At 36.9% G+C, this 12917-nt stretch overlaps 1 protein-coding gene across 1 annotated transcript; it reads right to left on the bottom strand.

The window, feature by feature from the left end:
• Nucleotides 1-410: 410 nt before the first annotated feature.
• Nucleotides 411-12302, bottom strand: LOC121453016 (arylacetamide deacetylase-like 2). Its single transcript, XM_041659530.1, has 5 exons — nt 12165-12302; nt 10610-10832; nt 9346-9415; nt 6939-7110; nt 411-1113 (listed from the first exon to the last, which is right to left on the bottom strand). The coding sequence occupies exons 1-5, from the start codon at nt 12300-12302 to the stop codon at nt 511-513; spliced, it is 1206 nt and encodes a 401-aa protein (XP_041515464.1). The 3' UTR covers nt 411-510.
• Between the last annotated feature and the right edge of the window lie 615 nt (nt 12303-12917).

The raw sequence follows: 12917 nt of genomic DNA, 5'->3' as shown, positions 1-12917 counted from the left end.
TAAGTTATAAGCAATAAATAGACTTCATGTACAGTGAATATAATAAATACTGATCTAATTCACAATGACGAAACTGATTTTTTGTATGAATAACACACAACTAAAACTTGTGACTGAAATACAGTTTAATGATCACTGCAAACAAATGCCACTACAAAGTTCTACCTCCTCATTCATCACTGCATTCTTGTCACTGTCTTGAATCTCCTGCCCTTTTGAATATAATAGTATTCACATTTTAGTACTGAACTATTCAGTTTGATTTCTCAGAGAATATCTCTACTCATGGTGTTAAAGATGGCAATAAAATGAATATCTTCATTTTATTGAATTGAAAATTATCAAAATTAAGTAGCTTCCCAATATACTAACCATATTTATTCTAACTTAAAGTTAGGTTTATCCAAAGTTCAAATCATGTTCAGACTCTTTAATTTTAAAATACTTTAAATTATAACCTTTGGGTGAAATTGTTAGCTATATGTACTGATAGCTATATGTACAATTGATTTATAGATTTTCTTGTAGCCAACTTACATACTTATCTATTATTCTCAAACCTGAATGTAAATACATTGGTGCTGTGACAAATGATATGGCTCCATGGATTGTATCCTCTATGTGTTCATGTGTAACTGGAACTCCTACATTTCTGAGTCGGGTGACATAAATAAGTCCATCATCTCTTAGAATGTCATGTTCACATGTGATGATATAAGTTAATGGCAAATTTTGTAATTGGGAGTCATTGACTAACAAAGGTGACAGTCTACTATCCAGAAGTGCTGGATAGGTTGCATTCAGCCTCCCAAGAACGGGCTCCATATAAACATGGTTCTTCTTATACCTCTCAGGAAGGAAGTGACTCCAGTTCACAAACTTGAACAAGTCTCTTGATCCTTCAGGCATGTACTCATTTCTCAGTATTGCCTCTGGCAGTTCTTCATCTTCTGTTACATATCGGGTTGACAACTTAATTGCTAACTTCCTTGACAAAAAGGGACCGTTTTCATACTCTCGATAAGATGGCGTCCACATATCAATCCCCTGTAGGCTAGGGTATATTATGGCTTGTGCCTTAATTTTGTTTCTGTATTCTGGATCATTCTGTAGCTGTAAATAAAACACATGATGAGTGTTAATGAGTCAACAGCTTTAACAAAAAAGAATAGGTAACTATGTTTTAATGTCCTGAGGTAAATAAATTTATTAAACTGAAATAGTATCTGAGTATTGCTCTCATAATATTTACTCATGGTTTAAAAAATGAGACTCTCATTCCATCTTCTTCATACTTGGCATCCAAACAAGACCTTGAGCTGGAGAATTCTACTAGAGATGGCAGAATGGCTATATTCTAAAATACTTTTAGTTTTTGGTGACAAGTTGTTTTTATCTATCTATCACATACTGTCCTCCTGTGTTAGCCTCCCATGTGGTTTTAACCTAGGCATGTGTCATCATGCACAGCTTGTTTATGTTGACATACAGGAATCTACAATAGCAGAAACAATGAATATGGTAAAACAGCATGTCGAAAACCCATTCAGATGGAGCATGAACATTTGTTGTTACATGTTGAAAACAATTCTATCATATGCCTCACCTTTAGCTACTAGTGTTATAATATGACAGAAAACACAAAGAATAATTTACAACAGTCAGAAGAGAAAAAGAAAGTAATGGAATGTTTCACGTGTAATCTGTCTCTGCCGGAAACGGGAAGAGCCCAGAGTTTACAGTCATAAGAAGATCCTTCCTTTCATTTCCTAGTTAGCAAGCTGAAGGAGAGACCTTGCAGTGGGTCCCTGCAGCAGTGTGCTTTTATAGCAGACTGCAGCATCCCCAAATGTGTCTGCATCCCTCCACAGGAAGTTCAGGATGTGCTGAGCGCAGGGTCATGCCCTCATCAGAAAGTGAATTTATATGAAATGAGAGGGCTAGTTGAAATCTCAACAGCACATCACAAGGAAAGTATCTGACCAACTTCAAAATGCACAACACATCATAGGTACAAAGTTCTTAGCCCAGCGGTGGTAGCACATGCCATTACTCCCAGCACTTGGGATGAAAAGACCAGTGAATCTCTGTTGGTTCAAGGCCAACCTGCTCTACAGAGCAAGTTCCAGGACAGGTTCAAAACTACAGAGAAACCCTGTTTTGAAACGTTCCCCCCAGCACACACCAAAGAAGAAGAAGAGGAGGAGAGAGGAGGAGGAGCAGAGACGAGGAGGAGGAGGGGAGAGAAGGAGGAGGAGGAGGAGGAGAAGGAGGAGGAGGAGGAGGAGGAGGAGGAGGAGGAGGAGGAGGAAGAGAAGAAGAAGAAGAAGAAGAAGAAGAAGAAGAAGAAGAAGAAGAAGAAGAAGAAGTCCTGCAAGTTCAGAAAAAAAAAAGGAAGAGTGTTTTACAGCTCTCCTACCAGTGGCTTTAGGCTGGTAATTTTCCAAATAAAATGCAGTGTTTCAGAAAGTTGAGAGAATAAGTAGCAGTGAACACAACAGTAAAACTGAGACTGAGCCAAATAACTCTTCTGCATATAAACAGGCATAGTGTCCAGTTGAGTTAATGCCTGCACGTGATCTTTCATTTAAAAACTAGAATAGTCCCCAGTTGAATAAACGCCCATGGTTGGTGCTTGAAGCAGGGAGATTATACTGCAATATAAACTTTCCTTGGTTCGTCAAAATATAGGAGAAACTTATTAATTAAGTGAAATCTGGGGAGATGGCTCAGTTTAAAATCTTTGCTAGAACAAGTCAATGGACCTGGGCATAGTGTCAGCCTAGCCTCCAGTGCTAGGGTGAAGAAAGACATGTCTCCTGACCTCACTGGCCATTTAATCTGATAGATAATCCTGATAAGGTCCAGGGACAGTGAAAGTACTTGTATGAAAAATTATGATTTTCAAGGCCAAACTGGTTTGCTGGAAATTTCCAGGCTCACAAACATTACACAGTGAGACTCTATTTTGGAAAGAAAGAAAGAAAAAAGATGGAAAGCAAATGAGGGAACTGCTGACTTCCACATGCTCACCATACATATGTACACACAAGGGCAAACTGACACACATATACTCCCATGAACATGGATCCACACAGAAACAAAACAAGACAAGAAAAAAAAATGAATTAAATTGAATTAAGAAATTAAGAGAGACTAGTGGCTTTCTCGGGAATACTTCAAGCTCCACAGACTTTAAATCAAAAGAAACAAAGACATACCAGTGCGTTTATGGGTTAGAAAATAGAAAAGAGCCAAGGTAGAGACAAGAGTCGGGGAATTGGAGGTATCTCTAACACTAATCTGAGCCACACAGTTACTTCTTCAAATGCAAAGATATGAGGAAGTTTGTCCTTATCTCTAATTCTTTCCTAAAACTGCAGTTCTTTATTATTATAAACCCCAAAATAGTGACTCCTAGTGTACTAAAACACTCCCAGAATATCACCTGCCAGATCCCCCAGAAGCTCTGGTGAGCAGGCTTAAGGGTCCTTCTTAAGCGAGAAAAGAGTACTGGAAGACGTCTTACTGCCTGGTCTTATCAGCTCTGTGGAGAAACAACAAATGTTTCATACATTGAGAAGCCAGAGAGCCCGTGGGCTCTGCCTTGGTCAAAGGGGTCCAGATCGGAGACATCTTAGCAAAACCATTGCCTTTTCCAACCTTTCACATCTCACAGCAGCATTTATAAACAAATATCTTTTGGCTGCTGTTGCTCCTTCCTCAGCATTCAAACAATTCAAAGAGAACATAATAACATACAGTATCCAGACTCTTTGTTTATTTTTCAACTTTACAAGGCTTTAGTTTATAACCTCTATTTTTTATTTTTTTTTTAATTGTTGACTTTTTGAGACAGAGTTTCTCTGTGTATATCTGGCTGTCCTAGAACTCCCTCTGTAGACCAGGGTGTCCTTGAACTCACAGAGACCTGTGAGCCTCTGCCTCCCTAAGTGTTGGGATTAAAGGAGTGCCACCACACTGTGAACTCACAGAGGTCTGCCTGCTGGTCTTCCAAGTGTTGGGATTAAAGGTGTGTGCCACCACACCCAACTACTCTCTCTCTCTCTCTCTCTCTCTCTCTCTCTCTCTCTCTCTCTCTCTCCTTTAAAGACTTTTCACTTTTTCTTATCTCTCCCAAGCCTGCATATATTTTTAACACACTGTAAATATTTAGTGGCTTTCTTCATCTTTGAATCTCTTTTTACTGTATATCTCTCTTTTTCTCCACCATGTGAGTCTTTAATTTGCTAAGCAATATGGAGAGCATTAAAGCCATGCCTTTGACGGCTGGATCCAGCCCATTCCATAGCTTTCTATTGCCACAACTCTATGGTGTTTCAAGGTCCCTGACACCAAGCAAGCTGCAGCAGTCTGCTCAAAAATCGCATTAAAATGCTCTGTAGCCAGGCCTCCTGCCTGAAAGAGTCAGAGTTTGTGCTGGCAGGGTGGCCCAGAAAGCCAGCATTTTAAAATGGCACAGCTTTTTTCCTGCTATGGCTGAAAACCAAAAAGCATGCAGTCAGCTTCTCATCAATACCATTTAAATGTTTCATGGCAGGCCTTTTTAAAAGAGCTGCAAGGTTTTACAGCTAAAGCTTAATCAGGAAGCCTCTCTTAAATGAGACACATTTGTGTCTAGCAAACAGAGCCCACCTGAGAAAATGCTGCTATCAATAAGCTGTGTTTAACTCTATTCTTTTTTGTCTAGAATTAATTCCCAAGCTCTCTCAGGCTTTATGTGGATGCAGTTGTCCACGTCACACCCATGCTTTGGCGGGGGGAGTGGTCACTCTTAACCCAGAGTCAATGTGGTGTTAAATCTTGTATAAACATCGAGACCCTCTCTCCCACTGCCCTTGCCCTAGAACCTCAGAAGGAAAACCACTGCAGTTAGATTGCTATCCTCTGCCTCCTCAGTTAGATTAGACAGCTCAGGCAAAGAGGTGTATAGTAACCACTGTGTCATAAATTGCTTCAATTATTTCTAGACTTTTCGTGAAGATGCCTTTATAAATTTTAGGAGACACCCCAGGGTTGGAGAAGCAGGAGAGGCAATGGTTTAGCAGAGATTCCTCATGCCACTCATGTCACTCTGAGTGACAAAGCAGGATATACAGGATGACTGCAGGCCAGGAGAGGACCTGCTGGTAGGCACTATCAGAGTAGGTCTTAGCAAGCCATAACCAGCATAGAATCGTTTCTGTGGTTACATAGAGCAATGGAAGGAAACACGGAGGATGGAGGGAGGGAGAGATTAATCTAAAATATCCCATTATCCTTAATTGTTGCTGGTGTGCAACTTAACACGTTTTGTCACAAATATATTAATACTAATAGCCACACGTCCTCCCCTATACTGCCTGCTAATCTAGAATCCAATGTCTTCACCTATCATATTTCATGATTTAAGTAAAATTTAATCTTCTTTAGTTACGTGGGATATAAAATGTCCAATGAAAATTATTACATGTGCTGTGGCAAGACCTTTGGAGCCTATATAGTGACCTTGCAGTGTCTAACCCCAAGTTTTCCTATCTTGGACTTTTATTTCACGTTGTTCTGATTGAGACATTGCTCTAATTCTTCCTGCTTGGAATATGAAAGTATTTAATTCATTTACTATCTTTTGGGAACCCACAGGAATAGACTTTGAAATGTTAGAGAACGTGGGAATTTTAGAGTGAAAACCATCAACGTCTTTGAATTTGTAAAGATTGTGGGACTTTCAAAGTTGCTATGTGTTTCATATTGATATAATGATATTAATATGACATGTTGGGCATAAATAAGAAAGGGAAGGTTGCCGTTAAATAATGATGTGCCTGTGCGTTAAGCTGACAAGCGTTCAGGAGCTCTGGCTGGTTTGTCTTTCATTTTGTTTTGTCAGTTTGACACAGGCTAGATTTATTTGAGAGGGGAAAAAAAGGAAATGTCTTTGTAGGTTTATTCTGTGGATGAGACTGAAGATTTTCTAAACAAGTGATTGATCTGCCCAGCCCACTATAGGAGGTTCTACGCATGTACAGGTAATCCTCGATGATAGAAGCAAGCAGGCTGAATAAGCCACCAGGAATAAGTCACTGGGCACCATTCCTCCATTGCTTCTGCTCCATGACTCTTGCTGTATGTCCACAAAAAATGTATTAAAACAGCTTCACTTGTCTGCTCCACAGAGATAAACTCCTCCCACTGCCATGGATTTTCTGCCTTCAGTTTCTGTACCATGTCAAACCATAAGCCCAAATAACTCATTTTCCATTTACCTTTTTCTTATTAGGTCTTCTAGTCAGAGAGATAAGAAACTAATAAATTTGCTTCAAGTACGGTTACACCAAATTCACACAAATTTTATAATTTATCTTTGAAAAGCTAGCAATAAAACTTATACTAAACAATTGTTCATAGTTATTGTTGTGTATTTTTTTAAAAAAATACTATGATAATGTAGACTCGATGGTGTGACTATATTCCAAGTAGCTGGGGGCTGATGAAAAGATATTGCAAGCTCATGGCATAGCCATAATACAGAACAGATTCAAATTCAGCCTGGGATGCTTAACAAGAAACCAACTCAAGAAGAGCTTAAAAAGAGGTAGTTCCATAGTTCTATGGTAGATCATTTGTCTGGGGAACATATATCCTTAGATTCAGTGCCCACTAAGCACATGTGCACACACACACACACACACACACACACACACACACAAACACACACACACACAGAATAGGATTACGAAATTCTTATGCTACATCACCTAATTACTTGACTACAGCCACATCTAAATCTAAAATAATGCAAAAGAATAAATTATTTGGTTATGTTACATTTTATAGATTACAGGAAAAACATCATTCAGACACAATAACTAAAGTACCTCCTTTGAGTTAGGACTAAATTTTGCTGGTTCCAATCATACATAACACACATAACATACCAGTTGAGTCACTGATCCTGCCAGGCCACCCCCAGAGCTGTCTCCTGAAATACAGATGTGAGCAGGATCCACTCCATATTTTTCCAGAACTTTATCCTGGAGAAAGAACTTGATCGCAACAATACAATCTTCAAGGGCAGCTGGGAATAGATACTGAGGAGCAAGTCTGTAGCTTTAGAGGTAAATCAAACAAACAAACAAAAGAGAAACAAAGAACTTATGATTAGGCTAAAGTATCTAATTATCTCTAAAATATACTAGCAGATATATAAATAAATTTTCGCCCTACTTTGAACCTTTAAACCCATCAAATAAACCTAGGCTTACTAATAAATAACTTCTATTTTAAAATAAGACATAGATTCTGGTTTAGAAGTGTTTTTTATATTAGTGCAATGAGGAGAAGAATAAGATAGCATGTATTTTCACCCTCATGAAGCCTGTAACTTCACCAAGCCGTGAAAATGGAGTTGGTGACTCAAAAGCAATTCATGATCATGGATTAGATTATTCAAGAAATTTAAAATCACAAAATCTGAGAGCAAAGTGTTGGTAGTTGTCTTCAATTAGAAACTTATTTGGCCAAAATTTCATAGAATTGTAGAATTCATTTCCTAAGCATGAGGATTTGAATTAAAATAAGCAGTTTGATATGTGGATATGTAAGCTATTTCAATGAGTATTATTAATATACTGTGATTCATTAGACAAAATATATAATATCTTCACTTCCTCATCCTTAATCCCATCTCCCTGTGCGTTCTTTTATGGAATAATGTCCTAAATGCTCTATTTTTTTTATTCTTACAATTTGCATTAGAATTTTTGAATTATTTATATTTCTATAATAAACAATATTATTCAGATAGTCCTTGTGAATTTTTAAATTTTAAGATGTGTCTAAATGTTTAAAAAGAGCATAATATCAACCATGAAACATCAAAATACAATTTTAAATAATGGTGAAGAACAAAGGTTGCCTGCAATTTTTTAGAATCCTTAAAATAGATATAATTTTACTCTCTTAAAATCTTATGTAAATTGGGCTGGAGAGATGGCTCAGTGGTTAAGAGCATTGCCTGCTCTTCCAAAGGTCCTGAGTTCAATTCCCAGCAACTACATGGTGGCTCACAACCATCTGTAATGAGGTCTGGTGCCCTCATCTGGCCTGCAGACATACACATGGACAGAATATTGTATACATAATAAATAAATAAATATTTTAAAAAAATCTTATGTAAATTATAACGTGATAAAGTTGGTTAAATTATAATGATAAAGGCACAGTTACGTTACAACTATACATTAAAAATTTCTCAAACATAACTGATCCACTTGCTTTAAAGCATTGGCTACGAGCACGAGAGTACTGAACCTGCTAGTTCATGCTACCTGACTTTATTATACTGTCAGAAAAAATTCTTTATAATGTTTCTGCAAAAATCTATAATTTTGTAAATCCATTCCTATGTTATAAAATTCGGAGGGAAAAGCCAATTTTCTCCAACCTCATAATGAGGCATAAGAAGTATAGAATATAGCCAAAAGGTCATAAAACAATAGCAGGTAATCAACTTTCTAGTATATTGTTGAACATAGGAATAAAACTCATGAATTAATAAGAGCTGTCATTGAAAAGGTTCTTGAGATGTTTGAGTGGTTTCCAACATTTGTTCTAATTGATATTTCTTGGCCCAAAAGTGACTCTAACATATATTGATTGCTTCTACCCCTCATGATGTGGGATTTCCCTCTGTATGCTGTCATTATCATTAATGAATAAAGAATTGCTTTGGACCTATAGCAGGACAGAATTTAGGTAGGCATGGAAGACTAAATTGAATGCTAGGAGAAAGAAGGGCAGAGTCAGAGAGAAGCCATGTAGACCTGCCAGAGAAAGACAGCCTAACTTCAGCTGGTAAGCCACAGCCACATGGCAATACGCAGATTAATAGAAATGGGTTAAATTAATATGTGAGAGTTAGCCAATAAGAAGCTAGAGCTAATGGGCCAAGCAGTGATTTAATTAATACAGTTTCTGTGTGATTATTTTGGGACTTAGCAGCCAGGTACTAACAAGCATCTTTCTTATTATCCCCTTAGGTATGATGAATATACACTATAGGCGTACGTATTACCTAAGTAGTATTTATGTTCTTAAAGCTGCCACTGCTCTATTGGCAAAGATGTTCACATCTCTGCTTCTCATAAGAGTCTACCATGGCAAAGATGAATGCAAAATGGAGCTTTGTTGAGGAAATTTTGATATTATAAGGTTAAGAAAACAATTTTAACCCCAAATTTCCTAGCAGCAATCCAGCCACCACTGCGGATTTTGCAACATGTTCTGTAAACTAGCTTAGGTGGGAGGGCAAGGGCACAATACTAAAAATAGCCAGTCTCTTACTCTGGGGCCACCACAACAGCATCAAGTCTGCTGGCCGTCATTCGGTTCATGAAATCATAGGGCCGCATCTCTGAAATGACAGACATAAATAGAGAACAGAGCTGTGTAAATGCCAGGCAATGGAAACCTAGACACATCTATGAATCCTAAGAGAAATCAGAATTGTGATTACTTAATGAAAATCTTGCAGTCTACACTTTGGCCACCACATGTAAAAAAAATCTCCACTGGAGTTAGAAAACCTTCCTTAAAACCTACCCACTAAATCCATCCTAACCCAGGCCAGAAGAGAAGACTCTTGCTAGGTCACAATGAAAGAAGCTTGCTGTGCCTTGATGACCTGCTTGGGTTTCTCAGAAAACTTGCTCTGGCTTCCTGTGTTGCCAGCTTCACCTGACTCCAGTTTCACAGCCTGGTGCACTGTGACTGCTTTCCTGCCTCTCATTTCTGTGGTCAGTTACATCTGGAGGAGGCTGTGGCTGAGCAGTACTGAAGGACTACATCAGGCATTGCCTCACAGACAGTGACTGACGAGCAGTGGTGATGATCACAGTCCCAAAGCTTAAATAGTAGCAAGCTATCCTTTCATAGAATTTATATTTTACTTTACAGGAGAGAAAAACGTTTATGACTTGACTCTCTCAAAGTAACCATGTCCATACCATAAAATTGGCTATAAATCAGAACTCTAGAAGTATGTTGAAGATCATATTATACTCATTATTATAATATTCATAAATTTAGGTAGTCACCTTAATTCATCTATCTTTAACGATCTTTTAGAGTTCTCAGATTTTTTAATAAAGGCACTTTAGTTTTCCTAAAGCCTAATATACTTCGCACGATAATATTTTAAATGATCTTTTTCATAATAACAAGTTTAGGCTTTAAAATACACTTTAAATTGCAGTTTTGAGCATAATTGAAAATTTTAATTGTAGTTAAAATCAATTAGCATATTCTTGTTTACAATATTTTTTACATAAATTAACTATGGATTGAATTTAGTTGTTATATCAAGAGGTAGGGACAAAATAAGTTTATTATGATTAAAATATTTGCAGAAATCAATGCAAAATTTGTAAGTAAAAACCAATTAATTTAAGTGAATTTTTTAAATAAAACATAATGACTACTGTTAAATGCTCAATGGAAAAATTAACTCATTGCAGGAGTACGTGTAACAAGATCATGAGATGCAGAGTATTGCATTTCACATAGCAATTGCAATCAAATTAAAACACCCATTACAAAATACACTTACTGCAGCTTCCCGTGACAAAAGCACCACCATGAATGTAAATGACAGCTGGTCTCTGTCTTTCAGACTTTCTTTTTGGCAAATACAGACGAACAGGAATGTTACTGAAGTCTGTGTCAATCACTGTAAGGTTTTCATCTGAAATTGCCTCTATATTTTGAGTTCTCATTAATATGAAGAAAAAATCTTCAAATTTCATTAGACCCATATTTTCAAAAAATGTGGCCTATCAAAACAAAATTCAAATGCATGCATTTTTTTTTATTTTAGTAACACTAAATTCACATAAAGATGCAATGGGAAAAAGAGTAAGTGCTGCAATAATGCTATAGTGTGAATAGCACATCCTTCACCAAAGGAGAAATGCACATCTCAGAAGATGGAGAAGAAAGGTATGGAAACACAGAAGGGAAAGATGGCTGAAATACAATGTCTTCCAAACACGACAAGGCACTTGCACTTATCACCTCATAGATGCTCCTGTTCTCTGCATGAGATGTGCAATTACAAAATCAAATAATATGTAAGCATTTATTGGGGCCTTGTAACACAAGATAAATCACTGGTTTCTGCATGTGTTCTCCCTAAACCTTCCTCTTCCCAGAGTACCTACAAGACTTCCAGACAGAAGTACATTTTGGTAAAAAATAACATGGTGTACTCTTGAGTTCAGTTATTGAATGTGTCATTATAAAATCTGCATCCTAGCAACACAGACCTAATATAGAAAACAGCAGTAGCAAGTGCCAAGATGTGGCCCTTGAGCATCAGAATGCCTCTGAGACATGTCAGGAAGCACGTGTGTCACACAGCACACTCTCTGCCCAGGAAGATGCAGTGCAGCTTGCCAGTGAGCTTCCCAGATGGGCTCCCCCAGCAGACTAATGCAAAAGAAGATATGACAGCCAGATAGCTCCCACAAATAATTATAAAGTGATATGAAAAAATCAGAAATAAATGCCACTGTCGTGATGCTTTCTGATTATAAAAAGATACTTTATTTTAACATTAACACAGAACTTAGATAAACCTGTATTGAAATCATCATCACCATTTGACTAACTATTAACACACTTAAAATTGGTCAATGTAAATAAAATATAAACTTTCTTTGGGAACGAGAGTGTACAATTTTGAAAATAGGAAGCCTAAGAACTACTTAAAAAGAAAAAAAAGATACTAAAACAGTAGAAGGAGAAAAATAAATCAAAGTTTTATGATATGAATGATTTTACATGTGAGCTTAAGAAGACATACGAGTCTTTCTGAGAGCCATCAAATATTTTCAAGCATCTGAACAATTACTCAAATATTCCTTTAGTAATCCTGGTTATTTTTGCTGTCAGAATATACTTAACTTTAGAAGTACACATTTACAAACATTGCATCTTCATTAGATAATAAAGCATGTTAGCAATTTACTCAAATGTTAACTACATAAACTATAATATTATTTGGTAAGTAAAGCATTTGAAAGAGCAAAGTCTCTCTCAAAATACTGACTCAATACACTTCATTTGTAACAAGGCCTCCCAATTTCCCAGGAAAAATATTTTACCGTGAGCGTTGCTATTTTCGTAAGAATATCTGTGAGTCTCACTTTCCAGGGTTCTTCGATGTTTTCTGGTATGGGTATATAAGTATAATAAGCAAGAAGGATGCAAGATAATCCAAAGAGCAGCATTTTATTCCCCATGCTAAAACTCCAAACCTCTCTCTGCTGATAGTCAAATTGCTACCTCATTCATATATAAATCGCTAAACAGTAAGACAAAGGTAGCAGGCCAAGTCTTCCAGACAACACAGCAATAAAGCAACTCATTTACTATTCAGTTCTAAGGTCAGGCCACTGTTGTAACAGGTAATGCAGCTGTGCTTCTTTGTTTAACACAAGGTACCAGAAATAATCTATTGAAAATTGGGTCAAGAGTAAAACCATCACGAGAAGATCAATTTCTTTCACATCAGTGAAACACATCTTAGTGAAACTCACAGCACAGGAAAGATTAAAATCCACTTTCTGGAGTCATTATAAAAAAAGTAGTGACAAGAATTTAAAAATAATTTATGAGTTACATTTAATCAACGCAAAGGCTAAAGCCTATAGAACATATTATTTTAAAAGAATAAAACCTACTATGTCAAGTAAGCACTAGGAGAGCACTAGATGGCAGGAAACTAAATGCTGGTCAAAATTATATAAATAATTCACTTAATGAAGAAATATCTGGGCAATATTAATCACACATTGAAGTTAAACTTAGGGATACATAAGCTACTTGCATAATAATGAGAATATTATATTATATTA

The sequence above is a fragment of the Microtus oregoni genome, unplaced genomic scaffold (genome assembly GCF_018167655.1).
Source record: "Microtus oregoni isolate MIOR12 unplaced genomic scaffold, Mior012 000010F_ref0000083, whole genome shotgun sequence".
In the NCBI taxonomy this organism is placed as follows: domain Eukaryota; kingdom Metazoa; phylum Chordata; class Mammalia; order Rodentia; family Cricetidae; genus Microtus; species Microtus oregoni.
This window is presented reverse-complemented; position numbering and strand designations above follow the sequence as displayed.

Coding starts and splice junctions, on each gene's coding strand:
- LOC121453016 (XM_041659530.1), bottom strand. CDS start 12,302: ATGGGGAATAAAATGCTGCTCTTTGGATTATCTTGCATCCTTCTTGCT. Junction 7,111..9,345: donor GCTGTTGTGGTGGCCCCAGA/GTAAGAGACTGG, acceptor TTACCTCTAAAG/CTACAGACTTGCTCCTCAGT. Junction 1,114..6,938: donor CAGGATCAGTGACTCAACTG/GTATGTTATGTG, acceptor TTTTATTTACAG/CTACAGAATGATCCAGAATA.